Here is an 18,588-nt window from a genome sequence, read left to right as displayed (position 1 = left end):
AAGCAGAAGCATGAATGCTAAGCCACCTCCAGAATAATGTTAATATTCTCCTCAACTGCAAAAGAGTCTCCTCAACTGTAACTTACTCAAGATGTCTGAAATTTGTGGTGTTTGCTTGTTGTTCTTTTTTTTTTTTTTTTTTTTTAACGGTACGCGGGCTTCTCACTGTTGTGGCCTCTCCTGTTGCGGAGCACAGGCTCCGGACGCGCAGGCTCAGAGGCTATGGCTCACGGGCCCAGCCGCTGCGCGGCATGTGGGATCTTCCCGGGCCGGGGCACGAACCCGTGTCCCCTGCATCGGCAGGCGGACTCTCAACCACTGCGCCACCAGGGAAGCCCGCTTATTGTTCTTTTAATGAATATCTTTATTTGAAACAGATTTAAGAGCCAGGCCAAGGGAAAGATTTCCACTGACCACAAAACCTTCTTGCTTGCAAAGACGAAATGCAGACAGCCCTTACTTATCAATCAGTATATGTCAGTATATGTCCCAGTCACATCTGGGATCCTGAAGGAAACCATGAATGACTTCATTTCCCTGAAAATACTGCTGCCAAAATCTACCTTGGATGGTATCGTACCCATTTTGGATGGCCAGGTTCCTTTCCTTTGATGCTGAGTTTTTTCATTTTGTTCACCTCATCAGTGCAGATCTGATATTAATTTCAGTAGTGAAAGAGAAGGCTCTTGGAGATGATTCATCGATTCTTAGATCCTTGAAATTGAGGTCAAGAGCAGAGAGACAGGCACAGTGCTAAGCTGAAAACAACAGGGTCATCTTGTTTAAGGTGGAGCCTGAGCACCCCCATGTTTAATAAAGTTCTGTTAGTGGGTCTGAAATTTTTGAAAACCACTGAATTAGGCCATTAGATCAGTGAACCTATTATGTCTTTAAAGCTCCCAGGCTCAGTATGCATTTTGTTTAAGAGTTTGCATGTTTTTGTTTAGTTTTAAGATCAACACATTCCCAAAGTAATTTGCCGTGTAAGTGATACTTGCCATTTCCAGTGTGTTGGGATGCTGAGTGATGTGTATTTAAAAGCACCTCTGGGGACTTCCCTGGCGGTCCAGTGGTTAAGACTTCGCCTTCCAATGCAGGGGGTGCAGGTTCAATCCCTGGTCGGGGAGCTAAGATCCCACGTGGCTCATGGCCAAAAAACCAAAACATAAAACGGAAGCAATATTGTAACAAATTCAGTAAAGAGTTTAAAAATGGTCCACATCAAAAAAAATCTTTAAAAAAATCTTTAAAGAAATAAAAGCACCTCTGTGTGGCTCATATGTGTTACCTATCCTCTGTGAGCCTTGGTTTCAGCTAGAACATGGGTATAAAAAAATCTCATAAGTGCCTGGCACATCATATTTAGAATGATGGCAGATGTAATTGTTGTTAATGTTATTATTTTATGAGATTGAGTCATCAGTGAGGGATTGGTTGGGGCATGGGATGGCTAATATCTGATTCATATACCCCCTACATCTCTACCTTCAGTTACCCTGCATGACTTAATTTGCTGACCCAAATAAATCAAATCTGTCCAATAATGTCTCATCTTACACAGTCATTGCCTCAGGTGAAAAATCACAAAGAGCCAAAATTATACTTGCAGATTCATTAAACCATCTTTAAAGTGCTGTATAGCAACACCTCTCAGTAAGTCCAGCCCAGAAGTTTTCCTCCATCACAGCCCCAGATGGAGTAGTTGTCTTGCTTATAGTGGCTGGGTGTAGGACAGAAACACAGCATTGCTCAACACTGAAATCACCTTCAGCTCTGAGGTGAAAAGGCACCGGGAACTGAGAGTGGCAGTGGGGGCCACAGGTTCACCTCTGTCTGAGGCTCACTCAAGTATACACTCACTGAATGGCATGGTGGACCTACATGCCCACACTCTTTAAATGATACTTTTTCTTTCCACAGAAGCACAGAGTTACTTATGTCACTGCATAAGCAAATTTCTATTTGGAATTTTGCCAATGTGAAATGCAAGAGTCAATTTTTTAAAGTCAACCCTTTCAATTACAACCCAGGGTAGGGTACCTGGAGGTGCCCTCAGATTTGGGCTCTTCCCAGGGGGAAAAAAAAAATATCTGAATTTGCTCACTGAAGTGTAGCCAAGGAGGAGATGCTAGAGGAGAGACATTAACAATTAAGAAATGAAACCTACACAGTGGATAGGGGTGAGAAGGGCAGAACTTTGTGCCTAAAACCTTTCCTGAGGACCTTTTTACTCCTTATCAACCTCAGAAGCTTGGAAATCTTTCCTAATTCCTGAAGAGTGGCTTTGTGTCTGTTTCCCACAGATCCACAAAAGTGACTCGATACATCACATGAGCCACTCCCAGATGCGGCCAGAGTTGCCTCCTCTGCCTGCTTCTGCTAACGAGGAACCATCTGAACTCTATCAGGTATGTTCACCTGGCTGCTACTCTTCTGCTGGTACTAGTTTGGGGGCAAACAGTCAGACTTGACAAGTGGCATTAGAGGCCTTGGTCATTTTTGCCACTGGAAGAGGCTACAGCACCATGGGAGAAAGCTATGCAGTAACACAAAGGTGAGTTAGAATCTGGCCTTCTCACTTACCTGCTGCATTATTTAAACTCTCTGAACTTCTCCATATTCAGCTGTAAATTGAGAACAGTTATTTCTACCTTATAGCCACGTCCATAGCAATAAAGACAGTAGATGTAAATTATCTGATCACAAATTTACTGAATATTGAAAGCAAGCTGTCATCCTTGTCATCAGAAATCATGCTCACAATGGTCAGAGAAGTACAGTTGGTGTCCATTCCGAAAGTATTTGCACTCAGTGTGCAGAAGGTAGAGCCACCGTGTAAGGCATGTGGGATGCCATGAGTCTCAGTGTGAGTGGAGCCTGGCCCTAAGGAGCCCAGGCCCCCTGAGTGATGTCCCTCATCATGTGTCACTCTGCATTTCTTCCCTTGTAGACAGTCATGTCGCACAGCTTTTACCCACCCTTGATGCAACGCACATCATGGACCCTGGCTGCACCCTTCAAAGAGCAGCACCACCACTGTGGACCCAGCAACTCCATTGCCAACAACTACTCCTTGATGGCCCGGGACCTGAAGCTGAAGGACCTGCTGAAGGTCTACCAGCCCGTCACCATCAGTGTCCCCAGGGAGAAGATTGTTCAGGGGCTGCCATTAGGTATTTCTGGCTGTGTGTCATACCCACTCAGAATAGGGCTTTGGAGTGAGATTTCTAATCCTGGGTTTTAGTCCTGGCTCCACCTTTTGCTGCAGCTTACTTTGGGTAACCTCATGGAGCCTCAGTCTCCTCGTCTCTAAAATGGGAATGATTGTAATGGCTAGCATGACATTTACCATACACCAAGCACTGCTCCATGTGCTTCTTGTTGATTGCTGCATAACAAGTTGCCCCCAAACTTAATAGTTTAAAACAACTACCATTTGTTATCTTACAGTTTCTGTCAGGAATCTGGGCATGGCTTAACTGGCTCAGAATCTCTCACAAGTGTACAATCAAGGTGTCAGCCAGGGCCACAGTCATCGAAAGGCAACTAGGGAAGGATCCTCTTCCAGTCTCACTCACATCCTCCACTGCCTGCTGGCCATAAACATCAGTTTCTTACCATATGGGCCTATCCATAGTGCAGTTCACAAATATGGCTTCTGGCTTCCCTTAGAGGGAACGAGAGAGAGAGCAAGAGAGAGAAGAGAGCCAGCAAGATAGAAACCACCGTCTTTTTGGAACTTAAATTTGGAAGTGACATCCTATCACTTTTGCCATTTTCTTTTTGTTAGAAGTGAGTTGGTAGGTCCCGCCCACACTTAAGAGGATTACACAAGGGCATGATTCCAAGAAGTGAGGATCCTTGGGGACCATCTTGGAAGCTGCTTACCACAGTACTTATTATGTATTAATTTGTTTAGTCCCACTGGGTACACCTATATCTGCTTAAGGATATCCTTTAGTAGTTCTTGTTAGAGGTGTGTTGGAGACTTTCAATCTGCCTGCTGTCTCAAACTCATTATCATGGTTTTCTTTATCCTCTCTGCTGTGTCTCGGTGAATTCCTCAAATATATCTTCCAGCTCACTAATTTGCTCTTCAACTATGTTCAGTCTTGAGTTTAACGTGTCTAATGAATGGGTTTTGTTTTAATGACAGTATCTTTTTATTTTCAGATTTCCTAATTGGTTCTATTTGTGAGGACCACACTTGCCAATTTATTATTCTATTCTCATGGACATAGCCCTTCCAATATCAATCACTTGGAGGATCTTAAACATTTATTTTAGAGAATTATTAGTATTGCTGTATCATTTCCATTTTGTAAATATGTCCCTCAATTTTTGAGTTTATTTGCTATCTTTCTTAGTATTGGTTTTTCTCATGTGTTATGGGATTTTAGTTTGCAGACTTATATTGAGAGTTTTTCCCTTTCTTGCTACATGCATTCCCCGTTGGTTGAGGTATAATTCACATCCAATAAAATGCACAGATCTTAAGTGTTCAGTTCAATGAGTTTTGACAATTGTTTACACCATATAGCCACCACCCAAATAAGATATAGGGTATTTCCATCACTAGAGAAAGTTCCCTTGTGCTCCTTTCCCATCAGTTCCTTCCTCTACCCAATACCATCCCACCCCAGGGTAACCACTTTCTGATTTCTGTCACCATAGGTTAGTTTTGGTTGCTCTCACATATAAATGTACTCAAACAGTGTATTCTTTTGACATACCTTTTAAAATCTTGCCTTTTTCCCTTATGCCTTCATCTGGCATCTTGGACCCCAAATTAGTACCAGATCTTATATTGGTGGCTTAGGACTCCTGTCCTAAGGTGATGTTTGGGGATTGTAGATCTGGTCCCTGAGGCAATGTTAGGCTTGGCCTAGATATTACCAGCCTGCCTTTGCTCTCTGTGGCCACCATGTGAATTGAGGATAACAAGTGCTTTATCTGCATGACAGTGTTGCTGTCTTTTCGGCGTGTCTTGGGTAGGGCAGCCCTGGCTTCATGCTGTGAGCCTACCTGCAGTCCCCACAATCATGGTATGTTTTGGGTTCTGTTATTCCCCCCAAGTATCAAACACCTAACTACTTCTGCCTGCTTCTGGAGCCAGAAGCCAAGTTTAAGACTTTTAGTTCACAATGTGTTTATTTTTAGTCCACACAGAAGAGCATCTTTTCGAACAATGCACTGTCTTTTTAATTTTAAAGAATATTTTTTCTATTATTGTTATATTTGGAGTAGGTTGAGGAAATTAAAGTATAAACTCAAAATACATCTTAACCAAGAGTCTTCAATCCTCTGATTCCCTCAAAATGTCAAATTCATATTAGTATGTCTTTAACATGTCTCTATGACATGTTAGTTTCCTTAGGCTAGAATCTTAAGCAAGTATCCAGTTAAAGTTTAATAGTGGAGTTTTATATTACTTGTTGAATTTATTTATCACAAATGATATTTATTGCAATACCTTCTGTTTATTACAAATGACATCAGTTTTTCTATTTGCAATAATTATATTTATTGCAAATGATACTGGTTTTTCTACTTGTGATAATCATAATATTTCCTTTAAAATAAATATATTAGATTTAAAAGTCTGAATCTATTTAAAGAAAAATATTAAGCAGTAATACACCTGATGTTTAGAAAATAGAGCATATAGGATTGGGGAGTGAATTGAGCAATTATTAATACTTGTCCAATGTATGGGATAACAGAAGGTATGCTCATCCGCATTTCACAGTTGGGGAAGCTGAGGCTTGGAGTGATGGGCAGTTCTTCAGGGTCACACAGGTAATTAGTGGTACAGGGCCCACATCACCTGCGTCATCCCACCACACCAAGTCCACCCCGCTTAGTGTTCTCCTGCGCTACCCTGAGACTGGCATCCCTGTGGACAGAGGACCGCCCAAGGCCACTGCTCATCACTGATGTCTTTCTTCTCTACTGTTCTAGCAAATAAAAGCTCATCAGAGCCTAACAAGAAGAAAATGAAGTTCTCCCCCAAAGACAAAGAGGATCTCACTGGGTAAGGTATCCCTATGGGCACAGGGGATTGCAGGACACTGGGCTGAACCGAAGAAGGCTGTGGCCTCTTGAAAGCCATGCTCTGCTTCTTGACTTTAAAGCATTCCTGGATACCTAGTTACTCATGTATTTTTTCCCCAACAGTCCTCTTAATCCAATTTTTTGAGGCTCTAAATAAAAATAAATTAGCCAACTAAGCAAAACCAATGCTAACAAACCTATGAGGTGTTCATGGAACCAAGGACTGAGCTTGTGTCTACTTTTCAGGACGAGGTTGGCCTGCAGCACCTCAACCTCCTTACCTATGAGGACGGAGGTGGTGACATCTTTGACCCTCCCAGGAAGCAGACCAATGAGTCCAGAAGAACAGATTGATGTGATGTTACAGCAGGAGATGGAAATAGAAAGTCAAGAAACCAAACCAACTGAATCAGACTTGGAGGTACATTCTTATTGCCTCCTTTCTCTCAATTTGCTAAGTATTACTCTTGGCATCTCAGTGATTCTAAACTGGAGAAAAACAGCAGAGTCACCTAGGGAATTTTTTAAAAATACTGAAGCCCAGACCCCATGACAGACTACTGAATGAAGGTGTGCATGCCTGAATTCTCTGCTCTAGTAAGTCTTAGAAATCCGTGCCTTTGGGTCCTCGTAGAATGTAGGTTGCAGAATGGTGACCCATAGGCTGGGGTTGCCAGATTTTGAAAAACAAAAATAAAACAAAAAACAAGACACCAGTTAAATTTGAATTTCAGATAAACAATGAATAATATTTTAGTATAAGTATATCCCAGTGCATCCTGCATTTTATCCGGCAATCCTACCATAAGCTGAATTTGGCCTATAGATGTGTTTTGAAAATAGAGGAAATCTCACATAAGCTAGATTTCTAACCTCTCTTGAAAAAATTAAAATATTTGAAGCAGAACAGTAGCCACTTCCTTTAGATGAGAAATACGTTCTCTGGTTTGTCAGTCTCCACAATTCCTTATTACTTTCTTATGTACAGCCAACTTTCAGTTAGTAATATTACCTGCTTGGTCCCAGGTGGACTTTTGAGCTTCCAACCCCTGTCTTAAAAGAACAAATAGCTTGCGAATTTATAGTGTATAGTAAAATGATTAATAATAAAAACCCATAGTAACTGAGCATGTGCTATTAGCAAAATTCCATGCTAAACCCTCTAGATGCTTGACCCCATTCAAGACCTAGGGACTATGGTTATTCCTATTGTCCAGTTGTGGAAATTGGGGTGGGGACTGATTAAGTAACTTGCTCAAGGTTATACAGTCAGTAAGAGGCAAAACTAGAACTTAGACCAGGTCTGGCTGATACTGACATCTCTGTGCTCTTAGGAGCTACACAGCATTTCTCAAACTTGCCTGAAAATAAGAATCACCTGGGATGCTTGTTAACAAATCCCAAATGCCCTAGCAGGGGGCCTATGAATCTGCATTTAACAGGAGCCTCTCTCCTCACCCCACGCAGTTCTTATAATGAGGGAAGTTTGGAATTTGTCCTGTATTAAGGTTGAAGAGATGTAAGCTCAGCCTCTTCTGACCACAGACAATTGGCACTGAAGGTCAAATCTGATTTCAAACCCTTTCCTATACTTTGTGCTTCTTATCCATCTGAAATTATTCATTTCCAGAGCCACTCAGCCATCTAGCAGCTTAGACGCAAGCCCTAAATAAACCAAACTTCCTAACGTCACCAGGTCCCACTGGGCATTTTTGTTCAGTTCCTATGTTTGTGTGGCTTTTCTAAACTCAAAAGTCCCATGGTTGGATTAGAAGGGCTAACTCCTAAGTCTCACTCAGGCTTGGGGGTTTTTCCCCACGGACAGCTACAAGCCACAGGATCAAGTGCTTTCTTTGTATAGGAGCATTGTTGTTGAGGAGGGTGAATTATTTGAGTCCACTTGAGGAGCTTGTCATTCCTCTTCTTAAAGCTCACCAGATAATGCCACCTCCATCCCTGGCCTCAGTCCTCCTTCCACTGTTCCTATCTGCATGGCGTTTGACAAGTCCTTCCTTATACCACACTGAGATCTCTCTGGCTTTGTTTGACTCCTCCAGAGTCATGGGGAATACTCGCCAATGATGTATTGCAATGAGTGTGAAGTCACAGGCCCAGGAGCGAGTGAAGGATGGAGATAGGTGCTGTATGAACAGGGTCCCTTGGTGGCTGACAGATGTGGGCAAGTGGGCACAGTTAGCCAATTGATCATGATCATTTTCTTGTTGGTGGTTTGTTTACGGAAGAGATACTATTACTATTTGACCAATGGAGTCCAAAAAGACATGATTGCCCCTGAGGAGGATGAAGTGATGGTTCGGATTTCAAAGCTGATTTCTAACACACTGCTGACAAGTCCCTTCCTGGAACCCCTGATGACTGTCCTTGTGGAGGAGAAGGAAAATGACTATTACAGTAGCCTCATGAAAAGCATTGGTAAGGCTGGGCATAAATGGGACAGGGGTTCCTATGTGGAGGGTACCTTCTTTCCTCTCACTGTCAGTCCTTCACCCTGGTTACTCTGAAAATGCCAAAAACATTGTTTAACTTTTCATCCAAATGCTCCCCGCCACCATCACACATGTCCACACCAGTACTTACCACACTTTAATGTGCATCTAACCTAAAGATCTTGTTAAAGTGTAGTTTCTGATTCAGTAGAGTTTGGGAGAGGCCCAAGATTCTGCACTTCTAACAAGCTCCCAGGTGATGCAGGTGCTACTCAGGTGCTACTTGCTCTAAGTAGCAACACTAAGAAGTAGGGGCCTACTCACATTTAAAATCTAGTTCAAGACCTGCCTCTTCCCTCAAGTATTTTGATCTCTGCAACCCTCAGTGATGAATCCATCCTCTGCATTCGTAGCACTTCTTGTTTCTACTTTCAACTCATCCCACTTTGGAACTTCTCCCGTGCCACTGTTTCTCTATGGTTATTTAACACTGGCATTGTCTTTCTTATGGGTCTCAGCTCTCTTATTAGACATTAGCTGATGTATCATCAATCCTCCCTCCCCTTCATATTTAGCCCCATGTCTTGTGCACACAGTAGGTCATTGGGAAATGTTTGATGATGGTGAATAATGTGAGAAACACATCAAAGGGGAGAGGTGATCATATTAGTTCCCCAACTTCGCATTTTATCTGGAACACAGCTATACTTACCAAATTGTTATTTTTAATTTCTTAATTAACCTTCTAATGGTGTCAGTGTAATGGCGCCTTGTCTGCTATAGGCTAGAACCAAACTTATAAGGATAAACATGTAAAGCCCTTCAAATTTCAGCCTCAACCTACTTCTCCAGTCTTACCACCTTGAACTCTACCACTTGTACCTGTTATTTCTGCCACAGAATGACTCACAGCACCTTGAGTATATTATACAAAAGTCATGGAACTACACTTCTTATCCTTCAGACAAAATCCTACTCATTCTTTATGACCCAGCTTAAATGGTACTTCCTCTGTGAGGCTTTTGCCAATCCTTAGCACGTGAAATATTTGGCCTCTAAATTTCCATTCATAGGTATCTGATGTCATCCATTGTGTTTATTTTTTATGTAACTATCTTGGTGTGAGAAATCAGTTAATGAGTAATGAGGTATCAGCAAATACTAATTCACTGATACGCATAATGCTAGATATCCTAACAGGACTCAACTCCAGATTCGAAGTACTCCAGACTGTAAAGTTATATTCCTCTTTCCCTGAAATATCTCACATACCAACAGAGTGGAACCTACCCAATTTAGTTATACCCAGGAGATTACCACTGACCTTGTAAATGAGGGAGCATTTCCAAGTGTAAATGGACAGAGGCACATTTACCTTTAAAGTGTTGATGCTAAGAGCACAGAGTGTTCAAGGTCCCTGCTTAATAACAAGCGTTTGCCCTGTTGGTTATAGTTGATTACATCCTCATGGATCCAATGGAGAGGAAAAGACTCTTCATCGAGAGCATCCCCCGAGCATTTCCTCAAAGAGTGATCCGGGCCCCTGTGCCCTGGCACAGTGTCTACAGGAATGCCAAGAAGTGGAACGAGGACCATCTGCACACAGTGAACCCCATGATGCTCAGCCTGAAACAGCTGTGGGTTACCGAGTAAGAAGTGCTTCCTGTCCCTTTTCTTCCCTTTCTTGATTGCTTTCACACATAAGAGATCATCTTATGTGGGAGTAGCCTTGCCCTTGAAGTAAAATGACAAACATCCCAGACCCAAAGTGCAGTATGAACAGCAAGTGACAACTCTCCACGCAGGGCTAAGTGGCCCTCCTTTGTGCCTTCACAGCACCCAGTGCCTGTCTGTAGGCACTGGAGCATACTGGTTAAGAGCACTCACATGGAGCCAGCCTACTCAGGTCCGCCTCTAACTGTGCTGCTTCATAAGTAACATCCTTATCTCTAAATTTGGGATAATAAGACTTCCTACTTCATAGTGTTGGTAGGAGGGATAAATAATTTAATACATGCAAAGTACTTAGAATAGTGCCTGATGTAAGTATCCAGTAGGTGTTAATTAGACCTCCATTATGAAATGTGTCACACTGAATGATAATTATATGTTTACGACTTTGACTCTCTCTAGCCTATGAAATGTATGGGGGCTTGAGTCTTTTTGTTTATTTCCTTTCCAAATTCTTTTTTAGAATTTATTTTATTGAAGTATAGTTGATCTACAACGTTGTGTTAATTTCTACTGTATGGCAAAGGAATTCGGTCACACACGTATATATTCTTTTTCATATTCTTTTCCATTATGGTTTATTACAGGTTTATCTAACATAGTTCCCTGTGCTATATAGTAGGACCCTGTTGTTCATCCATTCTACATATAATAGTTTGCATCCACCAACCCCAAACTCCCACTCTGTCCCTCTCCCACTCTCCCTCCCCCTTGGCAACCACAAGTCTGTTCTCTATGTCTGTGAGTCTGTTTCTGTTTCATAGATAAGTTCATTTGTGTCATATTTTAGATTCCACATATAAGTGATATCATCTGATATTTGTCTTTCTCTGTCTGACTTACTTCACTTAGTATGATAATCTCTAGTTCCATCCATGTTGCTGCAAAAGGCATTATTTCATTCTTTTTTATGAGAGTAATATTCCATTGTGTGTGTGTGTGTGTGTGTGTGTGTGTGTGTGTACCACATCTTCTTTATCCATTCATCTGTCAGTGGACATTTAGCTTGTTTCCATATCTTGGCCATTGTAAATAGTGCTGCTGTGAACATAGGGGTGCATATACCTTTTCAAATTATAGTTTTGTCTGGATACATGCCCAGGAGTGGGATTGCTAGATCATATGGCAACTCTATATGTATATTTTTAGTTTTTTGAGGTTATTCCTTTATGTAACTCAGGGCCAGCACAGGGTTGGCAAACAGTAGTCTCAGTTATATTCATCAGTGACTAAGTTTGCGACAGGTATTGGTAGAAGTCCAGAGGAGGCAGGAGCCACTTTTTTTTCTCTTTCATTTTTCTAAATTGTTTTTCACATACTTTAAAATTCACCCTTTTGAAGTGTACAATACAGTAATTTTGAGTATACTCACAGATTTGTGCAACTTTCCTGAAAATATTGGGAATATTTTCATTATCCCTGAAAGAAACCCTGTACCCATTAGCAGTCACCCTCTCTTCTCCCTTTGACTCAGCCCCTGGCAATATTAATCTGCTTTCTGTCTCCATGGATTTGCCTATTTTGGATATTTCATATAAGTGGAATCATACAATATGTGGCCTTTCATGTCTGGCTGCTTTCACTTAGCATCATGTTTTCAAGATTCATCCATATTGAAGCATGTATCAGTACTTCATTCCTTTCTGTGGCTGAATAATATTCCATTTTATGGCTATACCACATTTTGTTATATCCATTCATCAATTGCTAGGAAGAAAGACTGATATTTTTTATGAACCCCTCAAGAAGGGGTGTGAATCCTGGTGGGAGAATGAGGCCACCAGAGTTCACCAAAGGCAGGCTAATGAAATGATGAGCTGCCACCATCTGGGTTTTTTATTAGAAAAATTAGAGGCCGGTAGGTTTATGTAATTTTGATTGGGTGAACTTAATCAGTAGCCCAAATATTTTGTTTGGGGAGGATCTATAACTGTGAATGTGTTTAGTCTTTGGAGAGCCTCGTTACTTGGATAACTTACTTGTTTTTCCACATTCTTAGTTTTACCTATATTTTAAAAAGGAATTGCAGGTGAGGTCAACCTAGGACAGAGCCCACCAATGATAAGAAATAAACACATTCCTTCTTTGAACTGAATTCAGTTTTCTAAGGCATTAGAGGTGCTAGTAAGGACATTGGGGGAAAAAAGTAATTTTTTAATGAGGCAGAAGTATATAATAATAATTTATAGAAGAGTAATAATTTATAGAGTGGGCTCTGAAACCAGACAGCCTAGGTTCTGGTTCTTGCTCTGTCCCTGATGAACTGTGTGATTTGGGGAAGTTAATCTTTCTGGACCCCTGTTTCTTTATATGCAAAATGAGAATTATAACAACACTTCCCTCATGGGGTTGTTGGGTGAAGTGCTTAGAACAGTGCTTGGCATCCAGTAGTTGTTCAATAAATGAAGATACTGCTTTAACTACAAGCATGTTTATGGCCTCAAAAAATAAATTAACCTAGAAATTAACAAGAAAGTCAGTCACAGGGCTGGTAAAATTGCCAGAAGTTCAGTACCAAGAGGATGTACACGTGAATTTAATTTGATCATATAGTGAAGATGACAAATTATTGAACATATAGCTTCTACTATAAGAAGGATTCTTATCACTTGCTTTTCATGGTTCCCTGAAGAAGATTATATAGGCAACAAAGGCACAAAAGTGAACCAAAATCATGTAGGTTTTTGTCAGCTGAACCAAAAAATCATCAAGGAGAAAGATTTGTTAAGGAAATGCTACAGAAAAATATTCTTATATGACCTGCAGCATTTAGCTTTAAACATTTTAAGAGGTCACCTAGTGATCAGTGAAGGGTGAGGGGTTTAGGGGCCAGAATGAGGGTCGTGATCTGAAGAAAGAGTAGATTTTTCTGGCCATTGTGGGAAGTTTTTTAGGATTGAACTAAAGATGAGTAACATAGTTATCAGGTTGTGACCAGGGCCATGCTGGAGTTGGATATCAAAGTGTGTGGAGAGTGAGGTCCTCAAATTCTGCTCTCCCCTAGCAGTGCTTTGTGACTGGCCAGACAAGATGAAGACTAAGTTCACCACCTCCACCAAAAAGGAATAGAAATGTAGACTGCGGGATTTTAGAAGGATGAGGGAAAGTGCCTAATGGGTCATTACGGTGGATGATGAAAATGAGAAACGAGAACTGAGGCAAGCTAAGAAAGTGAGCAAAGATCTAGTTTGGGAAGTTGTAGGCACTGATGATTTAAAAGACTGGTTAATAAATGAATGAATAGGTGTCAGGAAGAGAAATGGTGGCTCTGTAAGCTAAAAAAGGCCTTGCGGAGTGTGGTAAAGGGCAGAACCTCCATTAATCTGAGAGAAATAGAAGGTAAGATTATCATCAGAGAGGGCAGGAAGAGATTCATGTGTTCATTTAACAAATATTTATTGAGTACCCGTACTATGTAAGGTACTGTGCCAGGGTTGCTGTGGGTGTCTCGGTGAGCCTGTCAGCTGTCGGGGGCAGGTCTATAGGGTTTTCTGGGCTCAGACCAAAGTGGACCTCCAAGTTGTTTTGAGTAGCTCACCCAGGGGCCACATTAAGGATTGAGTGGAACCCACTTGATCATGAAGGTGGTGCTTTGCTTGCCCTGTCCTCTGTGTCTTCACTGTTGGAAAGAGCTTTGATTTGTCCATTTGATATCCCAGTTCCCAGCCAGCCAAATTCCAGGTCAGTGTCAAAATCCCACTCCCCAGATGGGTTACCCGGAGCAGGACACATAGGAAGGCTCAGTAATACCTGCTGAGTTTATCTACTCCTTGCAAGAGTTCTTGTGAACTATCCACTCCCTCCTCAGACTCCCAGATTTTTCAGATATAATTCGTTTTAATCTGTTTATATCTCCTCTCACTGAAAAATGAAAATATATTTCCTTTGAACCCATCATACAAAGTTTGTTATAAAGCATCTACTTAGCTTAGGAAGTTTTTCCCTCTCTTTCTGCAGATTTAAAGACCTCAGGTTTGTTCGAACAGCAGAATTACTGGCGGGAAAATTACCTCTGCAGCCCCACGAATATCAGGATGTCGTCCAGAAACACTGCATGGAAGCACGCCAAATTCTTCTCAACAAGTCAGTATCTGGCCGCAGAATGGGGCTGTATCACAGTATCATAAAGATCAAAAACTCTGTGAAGTGAAAACGTATCCAACCTGGGGGGTGCACAGATTTTGCTGACTTCTCACTGACATCTTCCTCTGTTCTCTTCCTCCCATGTTTGCATCCCCGACAGCCTCTGTGCCTCCTCATGTACACTGATCTTTGACCCTCACTCCTCGTCTTCCTCTGCCTTTTTGAAACTCTCTCATTACCATTCCTCGATGAGAGTACCACTTCCATTCCCTCCCTCTGAAATCCTGTAGGCCTTGCTGGGTTACAGGACAATGCATGTAAATGACTTGTGTTCAGGTGGCCCAGATAAATACCTGCAGGGTTCCACGGATGGGAGTTTTTAGTCACTTAATTCTTTTTTCCTTTGCAAATGCATGCAGGACTGTGTCCAGAGCCAGAGAAATTCCCTTATGTGAGATGATGGTGATAATACCTACCAACGGGTTTTTATTATCAGAGAAAATGTTTATACAATAGCTGGCACGTAGTAGCTATTAAATATAATTATTACATCTACAACTATGACTATTACCAGTACTTCTCTGACTGTTAGAGTAGTACTTTTCTAGCAGTCAGAAAAGAGAAGTGATAGGGTGCAAATGCCAGTGGTTCCCACTGGGAATTAGAAATTGGGGGAAGTAGGATGAAAGGAACAACGAGGCATCCATTTCTTCTTTCGGTTTTCTGCTTTCTGCTCTCAACTTCTGAGCAGCTACTGCCACACTGGAGTTTCTCCTCCCAAGTTTCTTTCCTTTTCTCCTCTTTCTCTTTCCCCCTATAAAGTCTCAATCAGAAAACAGACATCCGCCAGGGAGAGAAGTTGGAGAGAACATTCCAGTTCCTTATACCCCTTTACCCCAATCTCTGAATATAATGAAGAAACTATAGACACTTTCGTCTTTCAGCAGGGCTGTTCATTTGGGTACTGCTAATGGGAGAATAGCCTCTCAATCCAAATCTTATTACTGTCTTCCCCAGAAAGGGATGTTGGCAGGTGAAGTGGCCAGGGATATGAAAGTACCAATTTGCAAAGCTGCTTAACGGCAAAGGAGCCATCTGCTTTGTTGTGGGGAGTGGGGCGTGGCTGAGAGGACTTCTTGGAGCTTGGAAGAGATTCTTAGTTAGACGCCCTGCTTTCTTTACAGATGGATCCCCACCTGTGCCCAGCTTTTTGTCTCCCAGAAGGAGCAGTGGGTCCTTTTTGCTCCCAAGAGTGACTATGGCTCCTCTCGTCGCATTGAGGAATATTTTGCTTCTGTTGCATCCTTCATGTCACTCCAGCTCAGGGAGTTGGTTATTAAGTCTCTGAAGGACCTCGTTTCCTTTTTCTTGATACACAAGGTATGTAGGGGACCAGCAGTAGACCCTTTGGAGTGGAATCAACTGAGATAGACTCAGGATTCAGTCATGTAAGGTCCTCAGCTGTAAGCCAAGCCAAAAAGTAAAATTCTTGATTTGAACACATATCAGGTGATTATTAGCTTATAAAAATGACTTATTTAAACACACAGCAACCTTTCCTGAGATAATTACCTCCTACTATATTGGTAAAAATCTATAGAGCTAGAGAAATTAAGAAAATTTAAAGCAAGATTGAGTAAAATGGAACGCATACCTCCTACAGTAGAGGGAGTGGTCACTTTTTCATCCTCTCTATTAAAAGAAGGCGTTGAAAACGGTTTGTTATCAATTTTTGGCTTGATATTTAGGGAGTGTTGTGTGTGTTCATTGCAGATATTGGCTTTTGTTCTTCAGTCTTTGAAAGGGTACCTCTAAAAACAAAAGGCTTTATTGACCTAATAACTTCTTTCATGAAACTACTTCAGTGAAGTCTAGATAAAAACTAAAACACTAAGTCCTGGTTTTCAAAGCATCCCTTAAATTTAGATAACCTGGGAGATCAAGGAATATTCTTTTGGATTTTATATTATGTGCCATTTTATCTTAAAAAGAGCTATAAAATTTAAAATTGCCTGTTAGAAAAGGTTAAGTTCTAAGCATTTTTACAAATAGAGTAAAAATGAACAATTGCCCTTTTGCTCAAAAGAACGTAGAACCAACGCTGTTGAATTTAGACTGCATTGTTAGCACTCTACAGTGGACTAATCTATACCTGTCCTTGTAATCATCTGCTGGCTAAGCAGAAGAAACTCAGATGTGGGAACAAGTCTCACTCTAGAATTCCACACAAAGGGAAAACTAATGTCTTCATATATCTTAAAGAAAGAAATTTATGGGTCTTTGGTACATAGTAGGCATTCAACTAATGCTTATCAATAATCCTTAAACCAATCCAGATATCTCTAGAATCAATTACTTGGACAAGTACTTTACAGCTGCCCCATGCCAATTTCATTAGGCACTGTAGTTGATGAAAGGTATTTTGTGTTACTAACCTGTGTTGGGAATTAGAAGTATCTCCACACCAATGTTTCTACTGCAGGAAGGTTGACAATTTTAGTGTCTAAAATATACTATATGCTAATTAGCAACTTCATGTGAGGTATACAGATAAACTATTTATACTTGTGGATTCAGTCAACAAATTTTTATTGAGCACCTACGACGTACTAAATGATATTTTGGGTATTTTGGAGGACATAGATGGATCAGAGACAGATCCTGCCCTTAAGTTTAGTGTAGAGAAGATGTGCATGTAAATCTCACGAGAGAAAGATAAAATACCATAAGGAAGTGGAAATATGGAAGTTCAGAAGTGGAAGATTATTTCTTGCTGGGGAACAGGGAGGCTTCCCAGGGGAGGGGATTTTGAGCTGAATTTAAAGGATGGGGAGGATTTGGAAATACTGACAAAGGAATTTCCAAGCAAAGTAAACATACTGAATCAAAGCTTTGAAGAAGGGGGAGAGGGTGAACTCAGGTGGGCTAAGCCATACTTTGCCCTTATTTTAAATATGAACAGTGCATGGTACCTTTCATTTCCTTTTCTGGTGCCCATGTAGTACTATAAATGGGTAAGATTCACTCTCTTGATTCTAGAAGGTTCCATCTTATAATAATTTCCATATCTTATGTCTCCTGAAGGATGGGAATGATTTCGAGGAGCCCTACCGAGAGATGGAGTTCTTTATACCTCAGCTGATCATGATCAAGCTTGAAGTCAATGAGCCCATTATTGTCTTTAATCCATCTTTCGATGACTGCTGGGAATTAATACACAACTCTTTCTTGGAAATTATTAAGAACTCTAGGGGGATTCCCAAGGTATAGTATTCACTTAATTATTCATTTGTATTTTTATTCACATATTGAATAAAATATAGTTAAAATGGCTGCTTGTACAAGGTAGGGTTTTATTGATACTTTGGGAGATATATCCTGAGTACACCCACTTGACTCCCAGAAAGAGGATTTGGGCCTTAAAGAAATGTCCACACATCCCATTAACAAGGACACTAAGAGTTACTTTGTGAGAAAGTAGAGTTCCCCACATGATGCCAACCTCAAAAGGGCAGATGTGTCCCAAGCCATATCCATCTTGGGTTAATAATTCATGATGGATCAATTGCCGTGTACTTTGCCAAGAATTTTCATAAGACTATATCTAATTTAGTTCTTGAATTTCCATTTGTTTGTTTGTTTAACTCACTGTAGGCTTCTAGGGGAGAGATTAAAGCTTCCCTTCCTGGCCCAAGCCCTTTTCCAAGTTTCCTTTCCAGGGTGACATTACTTATCAGATTACAGGCAGTTATTAGCAGACTTTTAGAACTGGGCAGGATCACCCACATGAGTGTGACTCTTTGGCATTCCATCTTCTGCCCCCTCTGGGTGGTTGGTGTGGCAAGAGGGCCGGTGTCCAGCCCCATATAGGGAAGGCACTTGCGGGGTGTTTCTCCCCTCCCCATCCCTCCCTCTCCCTCCCTCCCCATGCATTATGTATGATGCTTGGATGCTCTTAAGCACTCTTCTCTTTGCAGCGCTGTGCTTAGAGGGTTCTAAGAGCTCATGATTAGAGTTGGACTTTGTAGGGAAGCATGTGAAGCCACATGTTCCAGTTGATTTCACCAGAGAACTCTAAATTGGGGGTTTTGAACCAAACCAAGTCAAACTAACAGGAAAACTGGATGTTCAGAGGGGGAAGAAACGTGGGCAGCTCTCCTACAATCAGTATCCCTAGGAAGGAAATGAAAGAGAAGACCCTGTAATTTGGAAGGATAAGTGTGGGGCTTGGAGACAGTTAAAGTACATACCACTCAAGTTCCCCTTCACTGCT

The 18,588-nt window shown here is 41.3% G+C and overlaps 1 protein-coding gene across 1 annotated transcript in view; it reads left to right on the top strand.

Annotated features, from left to right (window-relative positions):
- Positions 1 to 18,588, top strand: part of DNAH3 (dynein axonemal heavy chain 3) — a 193,652-nt gene that overhangs the window by 2,061 nt on the left and 173,003 nt on the right. The window contains exons 2-10 of the mRNA XM_032605510.1: positions 2,304 to 2,408; positions 2,951 to 3,185; positions 5,962 to 6,034; positions 6,301 to 6,475; positions 8,298 to 8,487; positions 9,955 to 10,150; positions 14,190 to 14,315; positions 15,500 to 15,695; positions 17,400 to 17,579. Of these exons, the coding sequence (XP_032461401.1) occupies positions 2,304 to 2,408; positions 2,951 to 3,185; positions 5,962 to 6,034; positions 6,301 to 6,475; positions 8,298 to 8,487; positions 9,955 to 10,150; positions 14,190 to 14,315; positions 15,500 to 15,695; positions 17,400 to 17,579 (1,476 nt within the window). The remainder of the gene's footprint in view (positions 1 to 2,303; positions 2,409 to 2,950; positions 3,186 to 5,961; positions 6,035 to 6,300; positions 6,476 to 8,297; positions 8,488 to 9,954; positions 10,151 to 14,189; positions 14,316 to 15,499; positions 15,696 to 17,399; positions 17,580 to 18,588) is intronic.

This window comes from Phocoena sinus, chromosome 15 (assembly GCF_008692025.1).
Source record: "Phocoena sinus isolate mPhoSin1 chromosome 15, mPhoSin1.pri, whole genome shotgun sequence".
NCBI classification, from domain to species: Eukaryota; Metazoa; Chordata; class Mammalia; order Artiodactyla; family Phocoenidae; genus Phocoena; species Phocoena sinus.
This window is presented reverse-complemented; position numbering and strand designations above follow the sequence as displayed.